Genomic DNA, 20,540 nt, shown 5'->3' with positions numbered 1-20,540 from the left:
ATTTCCATCAGAAAGACTACAGGAAATAAATTCTCGTATTAGCAGGGATTGATAATCTTAAGTGGGTCGTCCAATGAAAACGAAGGAACAATAAAATCCCAAAGGGTGGTGGCAGAAGGAGGCAATAGCCTGGTGCGGCTGCAGCCCAGCAGGCACCGGCTGGATGGCCCCGGGCAGTGGGCTGCCTGCCTTTCCCAGTGCCTAAGCTGGAGGCTGGCAGCGAGGGAAGGGGACAGGCAGGTAAGGAGCTGGTAGAGCAATACATCATTTTACGGTAGGGTCATACTAATGGGCTCAAAATGATTAGGATTCCAAGCGATCTGTTTTTTCACACACTTTATACTTAGTACATATAATTTATATTTAGTTGCATATTTATTTCAAAGGGGAGAGGAAAAAAAAAGAGACCACACAAAATGGGTCTCAAGTTACAGCTTCACATGTCTACGGTCAACAGAAAGATGTTAAGTCAACACAAAAATTCAAAAATGAAGAGCCCACTTACTTGCCAGTTCGATGATTTCCATCCTCTCCCCATCAACATCCTGACCTACGAAACTCAAGTCGCTCTGCTCGAATTGGTTGATCAAGGTAGGGTTCACCTGGAAAAACAAGAAATTAAATGTCTTTGGGCAGCAGAACAATACAGACATATCAGTTTATTAAAAGGGTACATCAGCCCTGGCCAGTTGGGCCAGTTCCCAATGGAAATAAGACCAGAAATGGCCTATGCTCAACAAATTATTTTCCACTCGTGGCAGCCTACTCAGCATCAAATCCCACCAGTCCTCCCTTAAAACAGAAGCCTGGGCATGCTCTGGGATCTACTCTACCCCGGCATGGCCCATGGACTCCATCTCCTCAATTCTTTTTCAGAGCCCGCTTGCAATCACTTGGGCTCCTCACACCAAGCATCTATATTCTACAGTAATTCAGTGTGAAAGCATACCTCATACCGATGTCTGTGTCTTTCTTCTATGAAAGGAACATCTCCATAAAGCTTCCCTGTAACGATACAAGAGTGAAATTAATATTGGAGTACTCAGCTTTGGAGCACACCCCTGGCATATGTGGGGGGGAAGTCACTTTGATCTCTACCAGAGGCCTAAAAATGAACTAGACTCCAGGTAGTAATCTAGATTTTCTTCTCTTATAATACAGGACAGCAACAGCTTCTTTGAAACCCCGAAGCAATTCTCAAGGAAGCCATCACATGGCATAAAGGCAAGCTCGCCATTACGCCTGCCCCCGTGGGCTCCGGCAGACGTGCCCTCCTTTTATATACCTACCTGCAGGACTGAGACACTGAGTAACGTCCACGCCATCACTTCTGGGCAGATTCATAATGGGGCTCATTTTATAAAAGAAGAAAATGAAACCAAAGGACGAAAAACAAAACTTGTCCAAAGCCCTGCCCCGCTGGCAGCACAGTGCGGCCTTGAGCCCAGGCCCAGTGCTTTCTCCATCCGGTACACGCTTTCACACAACACTAGCCACGATGCTCTACACCCCACCTTAAAAATATGCCCATCCTTTGACTCTAAAATTCTACCTCTAGGAATTTACCCAGAACAGTGCTCTGTTCAACAGGCAGGGGTCATCACACTCTCCCAGATGTCATGAAGCTGTGGAACAGGAAGTTTCAACGAAAAGAGACCAAATACCTGGTGTCTGGTTTGAGATTTTGACTTGGATGAAAAAAACACAAATTGGTTGTATTCTCGTACGGCTCAGTATGACCAATTACCAGACTGAACTTCTATTTGCAATTCTGTCCATATAGACTGAGCTCCGTGGCGATGATATTACTGGCAGTGAGCATTTAGGTATGCATTTTAGAAATAAACAGGAATAGTGGAGGCAGAGAGCTCCTTTGAGAGAACTCCAGCATGACACAAAGAGGAGGGTCATTCAAGACCGAGCCTTGGTACTCAAACTATCAGTTCATAAAAATTACAGGAAAAATGGAAAATAATAGTACAGTAATGCCCAGCTGGAAAAATGAAAGCATATCTATTATCATGAAGTTACAAGAACAAGCAGCTGAAAGATTTGGATCTAACTTTGAGAGGATTCTGACTCCCTTATGACTTCTGACTTTGTGATTGACCTTTTCTTCCTATAGTCCAAAATCTCTTCTCTGCTTCTTTCAATTACAACAGATAACTTCGCAAATTCAATAACAGAGCCTGCGAATATTAACAGAGATGGTGAGGAAAATGGCAAAAATCTACATATTAGGATATAAGGAATTACACTTCAAGTCAATGGGACTAGCAGGATATCATATGAACTTTGAAACTGCATGGCCTACGCCTGCTGCCAGGCTTCAGGGAAACTTTGTGTTTGCTAAGATATCTTAGGTAACAGGAAGAAGGAGGAGGTATAGTGGCTCTGGAGCCAGACTGCCTGGCTTTAAATTCCACTGCACCATTTAATGGATGTGTGCCTTGGGCAAATTACTTTGCCTCTCTGCCTCAGCTTCCTCGGCTGTAAAATGGGGATTATGATAGTCTCTAGTTCATAAGCCTGTTGGAAGGATTAAATAAGTCAAAATATGTGAAGTGCTAGAACAGTAAGCAAATAAACCATGAGATTGCTATTGTTATCTCTAGACTATGAAATCCAAACAGAAGAACAGAAGCTAGAACAGAAGCTCTACAAGATAACAGACAAGATAGGGACCTGTCCCCTCAATTTTTGAGACAAGTGCCTAGCCCACAAATGTTTGTTGAATGAGTGAATGAAATATTTATTTATTTATTTATTTATTTATTTCATGGTATATAATGAAACATGTTTTCAGAACTTTGGAAATATTACTTTCTGCATTCAAAATCTATCTTGATCACTTACAAATCTGTGAAGAATGAATTTATAAAATTAATCCATTGCCATATCTGTAAAAAAGGAAAAAAATAAAGTTTCCCTTAAAACTTCATGTTGAGAATCAGCTCAGTTCTACCTGAAAACACCTTAAAAACAAAATAAAACTAAAAATGCTCATTCCTTAAATATTTATAAGACATCTCAGTTCATTTAAGTATCTAAACTCCTCCCCTTTCCCTAATTTTATTTTTCATAATCTGCTTTTATCTCAAATTTCTAGTATAAAAATGCTATTTTTCTACTTTTAAAATGCTAGTCCTTGCCTTTAGCTCTACATTGCAATGTTAATTTTTTTCATTGTTTGTATCTCTTTTCCCCCCCATTTAGTATTTTTATCTCATCTTTAACATCTCTTCTCTAACATTTTCTGTATTCTTCTGCTAGTCCATATTAGCAGGTGGGGAGCAAGGTGAGCAGAACAGAGGGACTGGAGAGAACCTGCAAGACAAAGGGCTGTCTGCTCCCCCTCTCCTCGGGCTCGTCCCTTCTGCCCTCCCACAGCCCTAGTGGGACCCCATTCTTAATACTAGGTCACTAACTGAAGTTTACCCTGAGCTTTGGGAGAATCCCAGGTCAATACAATAAATCCTTCACGTTTATGATCCTAACAGCCACACTTGAATAGTGCTTCTTCTGTGCCAAGCACTGTTCTAAGGACCCACATGTACGACTGATTTAACCCTCATGAGAACCTCACGAGCAGGTGCTATTCTGATGTCTGCTTTACAGATGTAGAAACTGAGGTGCAGCAGGTAAGGCCTCCGAGGGGACAGTGTGGTCCCACGGGCTGGGCTGTCAACCCCTCCACTGGCTCCCCTGGGTGAAGTGCTCAGGACAGTGTTGGTCCAGTAAGGGGCCATAAATGCCATCTGTTGTTATGACTAAAGGAGCTGTGTCTCAAACCATCTGTTGTTATGGCTAAAGGAGCTATGTCTCAGACCTATGAACTCCCGTGTTAACAAATACACATTAGCAAATGGTTTCCCCAGCAAAAAGCAGGACAAAGCAGGAGAAAGGGCCACCCTGCAGTGTGGCCAGTCCACGGGAAGGCAGCAAGCTCGCCAGCTGGCATACTCCTGTCACGAGGCCCCACCATGCTCCTTTCCAATTTGTGTCTCAGCACGACAAATTGCTGTGGCACAGACTTTCGGCATCCCTAAATCCCTGGTGACCTCTTTTAAACTGTTTTGTAAATCACCTCATTAACCCAGCCAAGGCTTCTTGTAAGGTATGGCTGTTGTTTTTTAAACTTCCCAAGAATCTAATTACACCGGGAACTAGAAGCTGTTTTTCTCTATCAGTGCTTTGGTAAGATCTAAGAAAGCAAAAACGATTTTTCCAGCCCATGAAAATGTGTCTCCCCTTATCCCCATTGCTTTCAGTTCTTTCAAATTTGAGATTGAATCGCTCTGAATTTCCAATACCATGAATTTTACCCAGCTCCTTAACACTGGGACTCAGTACTCTCCCAACTGGCCTCTTGCCTCTGTTTTCTCAGAACAAAAACCTTTTCTCTAACAGTAAAGCAGAACCAAGAGTTTAGTCAAGTCCTTCTTCTTATGAGAAAATACAAAGAAGGTCCCCAAAAGGAATTAAGTCTTTTCCTAAAGCATTCAATTTCTACCTTCTGAGTCCAGCCAGCTTTGCTGGCCTCCTGCACCCTAGACTCTGCTACACCGCCGGCGGCATCACCCAGGCGAGCTCTCCCCAGCTTCCTCTGCCAGGTGACATCTGCCAATGCCAAGTCCCTTCTCACTCTTCTCATGCCATCTGCCCTGAGGTTGAGGGCTATCACCTCAGACCTCTGAACGGGAAATCACCAGGACCTGGTCTCCCTGCAGGGGGCTCCTGATTCCTTCCAGGACGTCCTGGGGTCACATTCTCCACTGGTCTGGACGCTCCTAGAGGGCAAATGGCATCCACTTGCTTTTAAAGATGCCCCCTCCCACCCCGCCCAGCCATTGCTCAGGGCCCGGCCCTTTCCCTTCTATGCCTCCCGGAGCACTAGGGGCTCCTCTGCACCCTTCTACCCCTGGCATTCCTCTGTTTCTAAAGGCAAGGGCTCCCTAACCACTTGGATGCAGAGCTATACTAATCGCATATAGAATCCAGACCGCTTTAAACTGGGTTTCCTCTAGCATTCCTACCAGCGCACATACACTAGAGTGTGCTGTATTCAAACACATTATCTGACTGATCCAAACAACATGTTCTTTCTGGTAGGTGGCACTTTGGTTTGAAAACCACACTTGGCATGGACCAAAGACTCACTTCCATTCCAGGGCAAGTCTTGGCAACATGTCTGGGGACCTGACCAAAAAATGTAAGCTTGGTGCCTGTAACACTTTGGAAACACGTCATATCAAACAAGTTGTCAGCTGTCCCCTGAATGAGCTCTGAACCTTCTCTGAACTGCTTTGTACTTTCTTATCTTCCCATCTCTCATGCTCAGCTGAGCCACAGGCAAAACGATAAAGTTTACTTTTGGAATCTTAAAAACCTCTCATAAAAATGTTCCTTGGTGCTCTCCCTCCCCTCTCACCTGAGCCTGACCCCCTCCATCTCTGGCCTCACCTCATTCTAGATTTCTCACTCTTCAAAGCACCCCTACTTTTCAAAAGTCATCTAATGATTTAATCAACCAAGTAAAGATGTCACTATAAGGACATAAGTCCTACCATCTACGTTCCCAACTAAAATGTGGGGGTTTTTCCAAATTGAGGTATAATTTACATGCAATAAAATATACATATCTGAAAGGTAAAGCATTGGACAAGTGTAACAATCGTAAAAAGCGTTTTGAGAGTTACATTTAGAGAGTGAATGTAATGGTGGGCTATGGATCCAGGGCCATGTGTTCCAGTAGAGACTAGAAACTATGTAAGAAGAGTAGTGAGCAGGCCTGTTCTGACCACCCACCAACTATGGGCCACTTCATGGCCCTCCTCTTCCTCAGCTGAAAAATACAGAGGTTGGATCAAATGACTTCTGAAAGCCCTCTTGGCCTTACTCTGTCACTAAACAGGATATTTAGGCAGCAAGTGGACAAGCGGGGAGACATTCTCTCCAGGAGGGTAGCAGCCTGGTTTGTGGTTCATTCAGCCTGTGCTTCTTCTGCTAGACCAGGGTCCCGCAAAGCATGGCAACCCTGAGGCAAAACAGGATTCCCCTGATTTTGTTCAGCACTTGAACTAAGAATGGTTTTACATTTTCATATGATTGAAAAAGTCAAAGGAAGAATATTTCATGATGCATGGTAATGCCATGAAATTCAAATTTCAGTGCCCATAAATAAAAGTTTATTGAGACACAACCTCACTCATCCATTTACATATTTACCTGTGGCAGCTTTTGCACTACACAGGCAGATTGAGTAGTTGCAACAGAGACCATATGGCTTCAAAGCCAGAAATGTTGACTATCTGGCCCTTTACAGAAAAAGTTTATAGATGACTGGTTTAGATCATTTAGATAATAGACTTTGGGCAGGTAGATCACTCCCTTCCCATGTTTAAGTGCTAGTGGAAACTTGAGACATGGGCTTATACATTTACTTATACACATAAGTAAATGATATTTGGCGGGGTGGGGTGGGGTAGAGTTTCTACTTTGTAGCAATGGGAAGAAATGAAAAATAAGGTACAATAACAAAGTCCCTTGGAGAGAGACCCAAGATGGCGGTGGATTAGGTGGAAGCTACACTAACCTCCTCCCAGGGCCAAAGTGGAATTACAACTAAATTTTAGAAAAATCACCCTGAATAACTGAAGACTAGCTGGAGAGAAACCTTATAACCAAGGACTTAGAGAAGAAGCCACATTGAGACTGGATCCATCAGTGTTGAATCACGAATGGGAGAGAAGAGAAATATCCTGAAAGCATTCTAAAAAGTCCATACATGGGAAAGAGCAGGGGAAGAGAGGAAATACTGTAGGTCCCATAACAAAGCCAAGAGATGCTGCGCTTGGCTTAGCCACACACCATCAACTGACTGGTCATGAGTTCCTAGAAGATTCTATACTGAGAATTCATCTACCAGCTGGCCCAAACTTCTGGGGGCATTCTAAAATCCTAAAACCAAGACCCAGGAACTCAGGAGTCAGTTGCCTCCGAGATATTTTGCAGAACCTGAAACAAAATCAAAGGCTACAGGTTGAAAAGGCACTGGAGATGCTATCACCTGAGCTGAGGACAGTTACCTTGGGAAGATCCCCGTTTAGGTAACTCTGTGTCACTCCCACAAAAGTTTTCTTCTTTTGGAGTAATGTTGCTGCAGGTTGCTCAGCTATTAACCATTTGCAATTTGGGATGCCTAAAATCTCAGTAATGGAAGAAGAAACTTTACTTTGGGGCTAAAATTCCAAACAATTTCCAAACAACTTAAAAAAAAAATCAACTAGCCTTAGGGAAGTCGCTGTTTCTTTTAACTGTGAAAAACAAGGGAAATGGACCTTCCTTGGAAAATAATGAGGAGGTTCAGGACTCCCTGTCCTTCCCCTGAAAGCTTAGGTCTCCATCCTGTGGCCCCATCTTCTTAGACTCTGTTGTTCCTTAGATACAAAAGGCTTGCTGGGCCCTCCCACTGGAACTCTGACAGCACTGTAGGCGAGACTGCTTTAAGTTTGAGCATCCAGGCTTTGGGAAGAGTGCTTGTTAGGAACGAGAAGTCACAGGGAAGTCACATTCAACTCATCACCTGATTCTCAGGACCCCCCCATCCCCCTCAGAGAAACAAGATATTCTGGTTTGGGAGTAAGCAGACCTCTGGAATCTCTCCCACAATGTCCTCCTTCCCCATTCAGCTCTATGCCTCTGTTTCAATAATCCCACCCATGCACATACAGGAGATATTACTAAGTGGTCTGGAGCTCACAGAATCTTTTATTTACTTACTTTTCAAAGAGTTTTAAAAGACAAAAAGAAAAAAATACAGTTGTCTTGGTTTTCTGTGTTTTCCCAAATGCAAAGGTTTGGTTCTAAGTGAGAGATTATGAAAAATTAAAACTCCAGAAACTCTCAATTTAGAGAGTTAGAAATGTGTCACCACAATCAATATGGTACCACAAGTATATACTGAACATTATCTATGTGCCAAGGGCTACAAATAAAAATCCCATTGAAACAAATTACATTAGATGATAAATATGAAAGTGGCTTGATCTTCGGAGGAGGCACTGAGCCGCCTTGGGCATCAGCACACCTGTTCCGACCCAGGCTGTGCGCGCAGGAGCTAGGGCTGTCCCGCCTCCGGGTGGATTCCATGCTTCCCCTGGGTAAAGGCGCACACTGGCACTCTCCTTGCAAAGGGAATCGGGGGCTTACCCAGGCTGTATGTACATAAACACTAAAAACAGTGAATATTACTATAGGCAAGATCTTTGCCTGGATTAACTTACTTAATCCTTACAACAATCATAAGAGTAGAAGTGGGTTTACTATTTTTATTTCATATTTTATTATTATTTAGAAGCTAATAAAATGTAATAAGCTTCAGGGCCCCTCCCTCGTACAGTCCCTCTAGTATCAATAAGTGATACTAGTGCTGTTTGTCAGCTTGTTAGCTATGTCATTTGTTGTGATTAATTCATCATCCTAAATAAATGTTCACTTTAGCACCTAAAAAAAAAAGGGCCTTTTTTGTTCTTACTAATAGAGCAAGAAGAAAAATCGTAACTACACTAGCAAAAAGACTAGAGAAAGCAAGAACGCTACAGTACAGTAACGTCATTATGAACTGGTTCACCTCTTCTTTCAAACAATCTGATAGAAGTATTAGTCATAAAACTGTTCATACCCTTTGACCTAACAGTCTGACTCCAGGAAATCTATCCTAAGGCAACAACAAAAGTACATAGACTGTGTCAAGATGTTCTTTCCCATCGACATTTTTCTAACAAAATTCGGGGAACAACCTGAAATGTTTAACAATAGGAAATCAATCAGTAGGTTATGGTTCCATAACTCAATTAAAAATTATATGCCCAAATAATAGACATGAATATGAGATATGGGAAAAAGTCATGCTACAATAAACAACTATATAAAAACTAAGCATGATTGATAGATAAACTTTGGAAAAGACCATGACTATGCGATTAATTCTTTAGTGAAGGGTCAGAGATATACAGCTTGGAAAAATATCAAATACACTATCATTAGTCCTTTTATAAGAAAAAGCCTTTGCAGACCAAGACCACACACACACACACACACACACACACACACACACACACACCATAAGATGCGAGTGAGCCTCTGGGAACACATTTTCTATAAATAGAACAATTGATGATTAGCAGTACTTTTATCCAAATCAATTTATATGCATAATCTCCACTTCAGAGAGCTCAAATTCAACTCATCAAGTTGTATACATTAAATATGTACAGCTTTTTGTATGTCTGTCTTCCCTCAACAAAGTAGTTAAAAAAGAAGAAAAATCAAATTCATACTTTTCACAACCCTCAAGGAACTAACAGGTGACTAAGAAGAACAGAGGAATTGTTCTTGATGAATATAAACATTAGAATCACTCGTAATCCAGCCATTGTGTCTATCAATATATTTAGGCTTTGGTCCTATTTCAAAGTATTCTCTTTTACTAAAACAAACAAACAAACAAAACAAAATGAAAACCTCTTTACTTTCCTGTTTTTCCATTTAATCCAGAGCATTGCAACCCTGGCCCATAAATCAAATATAAATAAAGAATGAATAGCATCAAAATGCTTTTCATCAAAACAATAAGTTATTGTCACAGGCACTCTGGCCAAATGTATTTTGTTCCTACCATTCTCGCAGAAATGTGCTGACTAGGAAAAAAAGTCTACAAAATAAATGGGCTGACTAGAGAAAAACAAATCCTACAAAAGAAATGTGCCGGCTTGTGAAAAAGATAAGCTCCTACAAAAGAAATATGCCGACTAGGGAAAAACCCCCACAAAACACTAAGGTGCTCTATGGTTTTATATTTTTATGACACTCAATAGAGCCATGCACAGTGGCCCTGTGCTTATCTCTTATCTCTGACATCATCTTTTGGGGAGAGCTGTGGAAGATCTCACATAGGTGGGAGGGCAAACCTTTATGCCTGCTGGGGACCGCGGGGCCATGTACTCATGCCTTTTGCAAACTATGAAGCATAATTCCAATTTAAGGCAGGCCTGGAAATAACCCAAATGTCAAACAACTGATGAATGGATAAACAGAATGTGATATGTCCACACAATGGAATATTATTTAGACATAAAAGGGAATGAAGTACTGATACATGCTAAAATGTGGATATACTTTGAAAATATTATGCTAACTAAAAGAAGCCCAACAAAATACCATATATCATATGGTTCCATTTATATGAAATGTCCAGAATTGGCAACTATAGAGATAGTTAGTAGATTAATGGTTGCTTAGGGCTGGAGGAGTGGTAGTTATAGCTAAAGGGAATGAGGTTTCTTTTTGAGGTGATAAAAATGTTCAAAAATCGACTATGGTGATAGCTGCACAACTCTGTGAAATCAATAAAAAAACAATTGTACACTTTTAACAGATGAACTGTATGGTATGTAAATTAACTATCAATAAAGCTATTTAAATTTTTTTTCCAGGCAGGCAAAAAATATTAAGCAATAAGCTTTGGTGTTGTGTTTAAAATTCATAAAAATCATCAACACTACTTTTATGCCTCCTGTAAAGGAAAACAAATCCTAAATCAGCTTTATTTCTATCAAGACAGATTAAAAAATTAAATATATTGAGCACATGCTCTTTTTAAAAAGTTTAATACGATGATCACTGAATCTTTTACAGCAAATGCAATTTAAAAACATTAAATTTCTAACTAGTTTTGGCCACTTAAGCAATCATTTGAACAAAGTGTCAAAGTATTTGAAAACATCTGAAAGCCAGAGTGTCGCTGCTAATAGCCACAAAGAGAAAATTTTTTATATTCTTAAAGAAAAAGTCACTTGGAGAATAATGGTTTCTCATCCGGAGAAAGCAGGAAAAAGTGTCCACTTTGAAACTTTCCCTTTTTCAATTTCATTCTTTCTAGGAAGCTTTCTATTCCTTAGAAGCTATTTATTATTCTTAAAGGAGAAACTCATATTTCTGATCTGATTCTTCTTTGAGTTAAAAAGGCATTTTTCTCAGATATTCTTAAAACTTCAGAGGAATGATGCTGGACGCCCCAGATCCTGGGGTGTCTCCTCTTAGACAGGCCTGTTAGCACCTGACACGGCCGCTTCCATCCGACTCTTTCCGGGAGGGCGGGCTGGCATCTGTCCCGGTCACTGCCGTAGCCCAGAATCTAGCATGGCGCATAAGGCACACAGTAGGCACTCCAGATATATTTCTTAAATTGAACTAAATGCTTTGGGGGCTTTGGGCATTAAGTTATTCTCATAGAATATGTTAATCTATGGGCAAAATGCCACCGAAATTAGAATAATCTTATTGAGAGTGGAAGATCAGCACATATCAGATCAGTAGATCAGCAAGTGTGACATGATATTTTCCTCTCCCCGTGCTCGAGCTACCGAGGGAACAGAGACATAGACTTCTGAGACACATCTGCCCGCATTCTCAATAAGTTCCTAAAGCGGTGGCTAAAACCAGTCAGGCATGAAACAATGAAACAGGGAGCAGGTTTCAACATAGCGGAGAGAAGAGCGGATTCAGAAGAACTGAGCTGGACTCAGGGCTCTCCCCGTGCAAGGCCACGTCCAGGAGCACGGTGAGGGACAAAACAGCCCCCCAGACAGGGTGCTGTGGACATCAAATGAGGAGGGGCACCCGTGTATGTGCCACCACCCCTTCCATGGAGAGGAACTGCGAAGCAGGAGGACCGGCCAGGTTAGGGGGAGACGGGGGAGAGGAAGGGGGAGCACTCGGAGGCTGCTGCAGGGAAGCAGGAGAGGTGGAAGGGGCAAGGCCAGTGACACCCGATGTCGCGTAAAACAAACAACCTGAGAAACTTACTTAATATCGAGTTTTCCGTTTTGAAAACAGTTCTTCTTATTCCCAGCCTCATTGTTCCTCCCAAATTGCCAGGGTTGTGTTCCGGCATATCAATCACCTTAGAAAAAAACACAAAACAAGTCTGGTTTTGTCACCTTGTAAAAATGTAATTTCCCAAACTTCAAGCTTTACCTCTAGAGGAATGATCACTGGGTAGGGATCTTCCCTAAACAATAAAATCTGATATGCTTTCCAATTTTCTCATTCAAATACAGCCATACTTTATACAGGCCTCAACGTACGTTTCCTTTCCGCGTCTGCTTCCCGTCTTTCATTCCAATCACTTGTAAAAAATCCATAAGGTGAATCTTTGTGACCTTCCTCCCATCATTACTCAACCTGTCAGTTCTGGGCAATGTTCACACTTCAAGTTCTGGATGTCTGGGGCCTTCTACTTTGGTATTCACGTCCCTCCCATAATAACCTCCCTCTCCCCCTGCCCACTGCATTCCCTAAAGATTTTCCATAAGCAGATCTGTCAATCTCTGTGGAAACGTATACCAAAAGTACGTATTTGTAGAAAACCATTAGGAGAGAAAGAAAAAAAAAAGGAATGTCATCCGTTCTGGCACACATTATAGGTCAGCCATCTAAGCGCCACCCTGGATGTCCCCCTCTTCCACATCCCTCATATCTAATGTGTCAAATCCTATCCATTTCCCCCCCAGGCTTCCTGAATTCATTCACAGCGACGACCACCCAAACCGCAGCCCCTCGCCCAAGCCACAGCCAGAGCTTGCTGGCTGGCTGCCGCACATTTGCAGGGCCCTAGTCCCCTTGCGTGCCACAGGCAGAGGAGTTGTGGCATTTCTCCTGCCTTAAGTCCCTGACTGCATGGCATCAGGCCAGCCCAGCCCTCCAGCCTCACCTCCCATGGCTTTCCCCTCACACTCAGCTCTGGCCACCGCGGCCTTCTTTCAGTGCCTCCTTCCATGGGAGCCTGGCACATGCTGTTTCCTCTTTCCAGAACATCTTCTCCCCTTCTCCCCCCTCTTTTCCTAAATCGCACCATCCTCAACCTTGAGATGTTAGCTCAGCTCTCCAAGATGAGCTTCTACAGGCAGTGACATTCCCGGGCGCCACAGTGCAGCCAGGGTCCTCCCTGGAGGCCCGCCCTGTCACCGCACGTCCCTCAGCTGGGCTCTGCAGAGTGCCTGGTGCTGGCCTGGAAATCTCTGAGAGCTGGGCATGCTGCCTTCCTTACCATTCCTAGGCCCTCGCATATATGGGGCTGCTATACGGTATGCACTGAATAAATGCCTGAATGAACGAACAAACTCAGACTAAATCATTTCAGACTTATATTTACAATTACTTCACAGAAATTCAGAAACGTGATTCCTATGAAAAGCCTGTTCTCATTAGTCATTGCCGTTTTCTCAGTTCTTTTCACTACGATCTCATGGTTTTGTTTTTCTTTTTTTTTCTTTTTTAAGTTGTCAGAGCAGATTATAGTTGGGTGAGTTAACTTGGTCTAATGGAATGGTTCAGGCTTCCCTCTCATAAAAACCTTTCTTTCTGGTTTATTCTCCCCCATACCCTAACTGCTACATATTGCTTTATAGGAAGCCTTGGCAACTGGAATTTCCTGAGATAAAAATTTTCCAAGAACTTGTCTGATCTTATCAATGCCCCAGAAGAATTTTCCGAGCCCTGTGTCCCAAGTATGCTCTAAAAGTCACGGAGGAGAAGGGGTGGAGAAAAAACTTGATTACACCGCTTGTTGAATGGAGTGCTCAGCTCTGAAGTGCTCTTGGCCTTGGCATCTCTTTCCTATCGTCTCTGGTTGATTAATTATGCCTAGATTAAGCATTACTGAAGTGAGGTGACAGAGGGCATTAGCTTCCAGTTTGCAAGTGCCCAGCCCCTTATGCATTTTCTAGAAAAGGGCAGGTAAGACTGCCACACACTTGTAAGAAGTCCTAAGTTTATTCACAGCCTCAATTTCCACTTACGTTTGAAACAACTTGCATGATCTTGGAAGACCACAGTGATAAGCTCTCCCTCGCTTCTTCTTATAAGTGTACTGTGATTTTTCTGTCCACTTTTACTTACTGTGTTGAGTCCATCTACCCAGGAAGAGTCTCTTAATGTAGTTTGTTCACTCATTGGCATATTTAGTATTCAAGAAATGTTCTAATATGAACCATTGAGAATAGAACCGAATGACTTGGGAAGCCTGACTTACTGCTTAATTGGGATGAACTTGCCAAACACCTCAAGACCAGAAAACATTTCCTAAGTTAAAGTGGGCAAGGGGAGAGAAAGAAAATGCAGTGGACACAGGGGCTGTCCAAGGGCACTGAATATTCCCGCAACATAGGGGAAAGTCTGGAAATTCCTGACAGAGCAATATGAGAATATTATTTAGAAACATTAAGGTAAATATCCGAAGAAACAGCTGGGAAAGTTGAGGGTGGTAGAGAGGAGGTTAGGATTACTGAATTTTTCATTAAAGGCCTTTTGGAACTGTTGGCTTTTAATGAAAATATAGATTTAAGGCCCAAATAGTGAAATGCATTATTTAGGCCTTCCACTAGGGTATTAGTTCACATTATCCCTGCTGTTTTCAGAAGCAAGAAATACAGCTTTCTCCTGAAATGATAGCACAGAAAGAAATGCTAAGGTGTAACAGCCATGGGGATCCTTCAATTAAAACATACTAGCATAGAAACCAGTGGAGAAGACAAAGAAAATGTTAGAGAAAAAAATGGGGAAGCAGATGGAAGTAGCATTCCAACTCTAATGATGCCCTGAACGTCAGTGAAAGGAGAAAAGCAGAGCGAGAACTGACAGGAGAGTTGCCACACTCTTTGGCCTGGCTTAGGAGGCCTCATCCAGGGATGCCCATCACATAGGCAGTCAAAGAACATCCAGGCCAGGCACAAGCTGGTGGAATCCAAACACTCAGGGAGTGGAAGGTTTGAGAAGATAGAGAAAACTGTGCATTTCTGGCAAGCCTGGCCAAACCAGCTGCCTTGTAGAATTAGCAGACAATCCTACAAGCTCTAAAGATGACAATATGATGGCCTCATGGGTTATAAGCAACCTGACTGAACAACAGAATTAAGGAAAACATCTTTGTTCCTCACATTCCTTCCACAAAAAGCCTCTGAGACAGGAGAATATCACAGTTTCAAAACGTATCTTTATCATTACCCGGGTGGTGAAAGAAAAGAACCTCAAATATGCTTTAGTTTTAATCCCAGCATTTCCATAATTCCCTAGATCTTGCATGTAAGGAAAAAATGCCTCTTCCATTGCAAAAAGATCACCTCAGCCTGCCTAAATAAACACTGGCTGTCGTCTGATCCCCACTACAACTCTGTCCTTTCTTGGAACTGAGCTATATATCATAAGAAAAAAATAAAAGAAGATCAATAAGTAACGAATATTGGCGGTGATAACGCTTTAAGAGATGTAAAAGTACCACATAAGGACAAATATGCACTAATTAACCTTTACCAAAGTTTCTGCAGCCCATAATAAAAGTGTAATGGGTTCAAGACTTCATGAGTCCTGGGCACCTTAGACAACAAAGTCTAGGGAAGTTAGATTCTCTTATCAAAGATGAAATTCCTAAGTGGCAGTGAGTTAAGGAGCATAAGCTCTGACAGGGCCCTGGTAAGTCTGGCTTACCTCATGTCCCTTGACTTTGTAGATCTCATTTGGGGGCACTAGGGGAGCTCCCCCCCAGACCATTTCCAGTCAGACAACACACACAGTGATTCTCTCAAACTTTCTGGTATATTCCTTTACAAAGATTCACCAAACCTTTCTTACTGTCCATTAGCTTTTTCTGCTCATTTTTTAAGCCTGCTTCTAATTTTGATTCTCTGAGTCATAGTCAAGTTGAGCATAAAGTGTAAACGAATTTTATATCAATATTATGTTAAGTAATACTGTGTCGCACTGCTAGCTACAGCAGCCTCCCATGGCTGTGAATCAAATCTAAACGCTTCCAGTGGAACTCAGGTTCCACCTCACTGAGGAACCGTCTAGCTATGCTCTCCCCACACATTCTTTTTATTTTTTTCAATTACAGTTTACATTCAATATTATTTTGTATTAGCTTCAGGTATAGAGCATAGTGGTTAGAAAATCATATACTTTATAAACTGTTCCCCTTGATATTTCCAGTACCCACCTGGCACTACCCACATATTCTAACCTACGGTTTCTACCCCAGTCAAACAAGGCCATTGCCGGTGGCTCCTCTGCCCTCCTCCCCACAACTCCACTACGTACATATGGCCTCTCCACTACTTTTCCTAAGATGCCTTCTCCCTGCCGTTCCACAAGGGCTCATGTATAGGGGCACCCTCTCGTTCTTAGTGCCCCATAATTAATACCATTGTTATGCTCACCCTACCAAATAAATAACCTATAGGCTGTTCATTTATTTGCAGTTAGTCCTTCTGGTGGGCTGAATAATGGGCCCCCAAAGATGTCCAAGTCCGAGTCCCCAGGACCTGTGAATATGATACCTTATATGGCAAAAGGGATTTTGCATATATGATTAAATTAAGGCTCTTGAGATGGGAAGGATTACCCTGGGTTATCTCGATGTGTTCAATGTCACCACAGGGTCTTTATAGGAGGGGGGCAGGAGTCAGAGATGAGCATGTGACAATGAAGCAGAGGGGCGTGTGTGTGTGTGTGTGTGTGTGTGTGTGTGTGAGAGAGAGAGAGAGAGAGAGAGAGAGAAATTGGAAAAGGCACCTTGGTGGCTTTGAAGGTGGAGGAGGGGGGCGCGAGCCAAAGAATGCAGGAAGCCTCTAGAAGCTGGCAAAGGCAAAGAAACAGGTTCTCCCCTGGAGCCTCCAGAAGGAACGCAGCCCTGTCGACCCACTTTGTATTTCTGAGCTCTAGGACTATAAAAAAATGTGCGTTGTTTTAAGCCACTAATTTTGTGGTAATTTGTTACAGCAGCGATGGGAAATGGATACAGCCCTTTATATACAACTTGAATCTCCCCCATCCTTTCAGCTATGAGCCTCCTCTCATAAACTAAAGTGGGGCCCATCTTCTTGTATGTCTCCATCAGAGTCCAGCACAGCCTCAGGCTCTGATCAAGTGCTCCATAATGAAATCTCCCTGGATTTTTATCAAAAACTAACAGAGGAGACTGAGGCACTGGTCAGTGGGCCTAAGAGCAGTGGAAGGGTCTCCAAGGTCCCGTGGATTGTCCTGAGCTGCAGGCGGGTCATGCGGCCGACAGGCGCTACCACACTCAAACCGCCTGTCACCTGGCAGGACTGTTACTTCCCTTGCAGCCTTTCCAACCTGCGGCACTGAGGAGCAGCACGAGCATGGAACCTCCGATGGCGAATGCACCGAGCAGGGCTATAAATATGTACCTTTTTCCCGTCTTTTAAACCTGTTTTTTTCCCACCAGTAAAACAACGGCCTATGTTACTTCCATCAGGAAAAGAATGTTCTTAGACCTTCAGGTGTGACCATGACATTGAAGTCTAAGTCCTACCTCTGGGCCTCATAACATTGACCAGCTCTCCTCATAGAAGCCCTCCTCCTGGGAAGGGACAGTGGCATGGTGGCCGAGGGTGCAGGCTAGGCCTGGACTCGAATCCCTGATCTACCAGCCTCCAGTGATGTGACCCTGAAGAGGTCCTTGAATGTCTCTGTAGAGGGATGCTGTGAGAATTTCTCAAGCTAATAGGTCAGGTGTCGGGGCAGCACACAGCCCATGGTAAAAATCAGGCCTCAGTACGCACGGGCTATGATGAAGAGGCTTCTGGAAACTCAACCCCCAGGGCAACACAGGCAGTCCCCCAAACCAGCGAGTCTCACAGCCGAGGCAGAGGCTGGACGTGCAAAAGCAGGTGAGCCCTGTCGCAGAGCACAGGGAAGGCAGGCAAGGGGAAGGGTGCTCTTAGTTTGGGTCTCTCTTAAACCTCAGGATCAAAGACAACAATGAACCCATAGGTGGCATGTCACACCCATTGGCTTTGCAGGGCCTAGATACTGACTCTGGACCCTCTTCCAAAGGTACTTCTCCAGGCACTGCCTGCTGTGGACTTGGAGTTGAATAACATGGCTATGGAGGCCTGTGGTGCCCAGAGCTTTTACAGTAAGTTGCTCTTGGCTTTCCCAGGAAAAACTTAAGTCTGTCCAAAGATCAAGCAATTGAACAGAGGTGTTAAATAACCTTTGCCTTTCCATTTTTCCATTACCAATCTTGTGCCTGTCATTTTTTCCCCTTCTCTGGTTTCAAAATGCACTCTTTTGAACACGCCCTTTATTTATCGCCTGTCTCCATATATTTTTAGTTAATGTTTCATGACAATATCTATTGGTGGATTTTGTGTTTCCCAATGTAGGTTTACCCTCACATCTGAGTCTAGAGGTAAAAGGAAAAAATAAGAGATGAGAAATGTGACTGGCAGAGGGGAGCAAGTGAAAATTTAAGAAGACTCATGGGTTGTTTTTCAAGTTCTGGTAGCATTTACCACAAGCGGCATGGGCCTGTTTTAATTAGAGGTCTTCCCTTGAAATGAGAGATTTGTAGTCTAAAACACTGTTAACCAATACTGTTCCAGACGTTTTTCTTAGAGTTGATTTTACATGTACACATGTTATTATACAATATGTGCCATGTGTTTGATATATAACATGGTATCTATCATAATATAGTTATTAAAATCATGTAGTTCCGTATCAGTTATTAAGATCATATATAATTATTTAAATAATTTCTTCAAAATAGACTCAAATATAACAACTGCCATGTTGATTTTAGCTCACAAGTGGTCATTTGAGAGAACAGATGATATAAGATGCTATTTCAACAATTGGGGGGATTTGAATATGGGCTGTGATAATGGCATTGTGGTTGTGTAGGACAATGTCCTTGTCCTTAGAAGATCCTGAGGCATTTTAGTGGGGAAGTATCAGAATGTCTGTAACTAATTCCCAAATGGTTGAGAGTGGAAGGTGTCCATCCATAGAAAGAGAAAGCAAATGTGGAAATGTTAGTGGTTAGTAAATCTGGGCGAAAGGTAGGTTGGTGTTCATTGACTACTTTTGCAACTCTTCTATAGATTTAAATTTTTTTAAAAAGGTCTTAGAGGAAAAGGATATTTCTTGTTACAACCATTCAACAAAAGTCTACTTCCTTCCAGGTAAAACAAAGCATAAATCTAAAAAACACCAAAAATTTTCTACAATCTTGATTAAAATACATTACCAAAATCAGAATATTTTTGTGTAAAATTTTCCAACTAAAAACAAAATGCCTATTTTTACTCGAAGAAGGGCATTTATATGTAGTCAATACTATTGCACACCAAAGTCAAATAATCTGTAATGAAAGCAAGAATAATGTATATAAGACAACAAAGGTGCATGGAATGGTAAATACTCAGGATTGGCAGGAAATTTTTAAGGGACTCTACAAGATTTGTTCTCCAAGGTAAATAAGTTCCTAGAATTTTGGAACTAAAAAGCATCACAGAGAAATACAGTTCAATAATTCAATCCTCAGTTCATAGGTAATATAATAAAGGGTCAGAAAAAATTACGTAAGTGTCTAAGTGTACAAGTGTTTAAAAGCTGTAAGTGCTTTTAAAGTTAATCTGGAACCCCTTCTTGTGAGTTGCAATCAGTATTAAATCAATGTCTCCTGGAAATGTCCTAGTTCTTTCATATAACTCTTTGCAAAAGAAATAAATGCAGTCTCCAATTTTAAATCCTGACAGTTCCAAAAGTTTGAAGTATTTCCGATTGAAAAAAGTAAGTCAAGTGTTTTCACAAGTTTCTAGAATGATTAACAAAACGTATTTGGTGAGGAAAAGGGTCATAAATAAAAAGCAGATATGGGAACAACAAATAAAAAAGTTGAAAAATGACCCTGTTACTTGGTAATCTTGCTTTGCTAAATAAAACAACAAATTATTGTGTATCTTCTCCCCCACTTCCCGAACCCAACAGCATCAGAGCAGGTGAGCAACTAGGAGGAGCAGGCGCCACACAAAGCCCTTGGCCTAACTGCTTGCTTCTCCTGGAATCGAGCTTCCTCTTTTTGAGTTTTGAAGCTCTCCAGGCTTTATTAAAAAACTGTTTAGAGTGGGTTTTGTTTGTTAAAAGGCCTTGCTTTGTCTATCTGCTGTTGCTTGTGAGCTCTTAGTTTGACCCAGCAGCCTGATTTCTTCAGGATCAGGTTATCTTTGGAGACTAGCTGGCTTTTGTTCAATTTCCTTTGAAAGAGGGGCTATTTCTACTGAAATCAGTTAGCTTCTGGTTGAGTATTAGACCGGACTGTCTCATTTAAAAAGTGCCTTTCAGCCTACATACAGTCACGCTCTCCAGAGAGCAGATTGTTTCCTAGAACTGGCTTTTTAAGCCTTCAGTCTGATCCTTCTGTGATCGGACTGTTCTAGAGCAAGGCTGGCTGATTTCTACTGTGCAGGTTGTTTGAGCTGTTGCAGACTTCTTTGGGCCCCTTGCTCTAGAGAAATGTCTCTGAAAAATGGGATCTCAGTTATTTAATATTTTAAGACTATCCCTCATGCAGGAACTTTAACATTTTTCATGCACATATTTAACTAAATGGACAGATTTGACCAACAGTAATTCAGAAAATCAGTGGCCACTTGTGGGGAACCTCTGAGATA

At 42.2% G+C, this 20,540-nt stretch overlaps 1 protein-coding gene across 3 annotated transcripts in view; it reads right to left on the bottom strand.

Moving 5' to 3' along the window:
- Positions 1–20,540, bottom strand: part of CTPS2 (CTP synthase 2) — an 88,010-nt gene that overhangs the window by 16,848 nt on the left and 50,622 nt on the right. For all 3 annotated transcript variants that reach the window (XM_081125842.1, XM_081125840.1, XM_081125841.1), the window contains exons 14-16: positions 11,869–11,965; positions 950–1,005; positions 506–602 (exon numbers count right to left, since the gene is read on the bottom strand). In XM_081125842.1, the coding sequence (XP_080981968.1) occupies positions 506–602; positions 950–1,005; positions 11,869–11,965 (250 nt within the window). The remainder of the gene's footprint in view (positions 1–505; positions 603–949; positions 1,006–11,868; positions 11,966–20,540) is intronic.

Source organism: Miniopterus schreibersii (assembly GCF_964146895.1).
Source record: "Miniopterus schreibersii genome assembly, chromosome: X".
Taxonomy (NCBI): domain Eukaryota; kingdom Metazoa; phylum Chordata; class Mammalia; order Chiroptera; family Miniopteridae; genus Miniopterus; species Miniopterus schreibersii.
The sequence above is the reverse complement of the archived record's forward strand: the minus strand, read 5'-3'. Positions and strand labels throughout refer to the sequence as shown.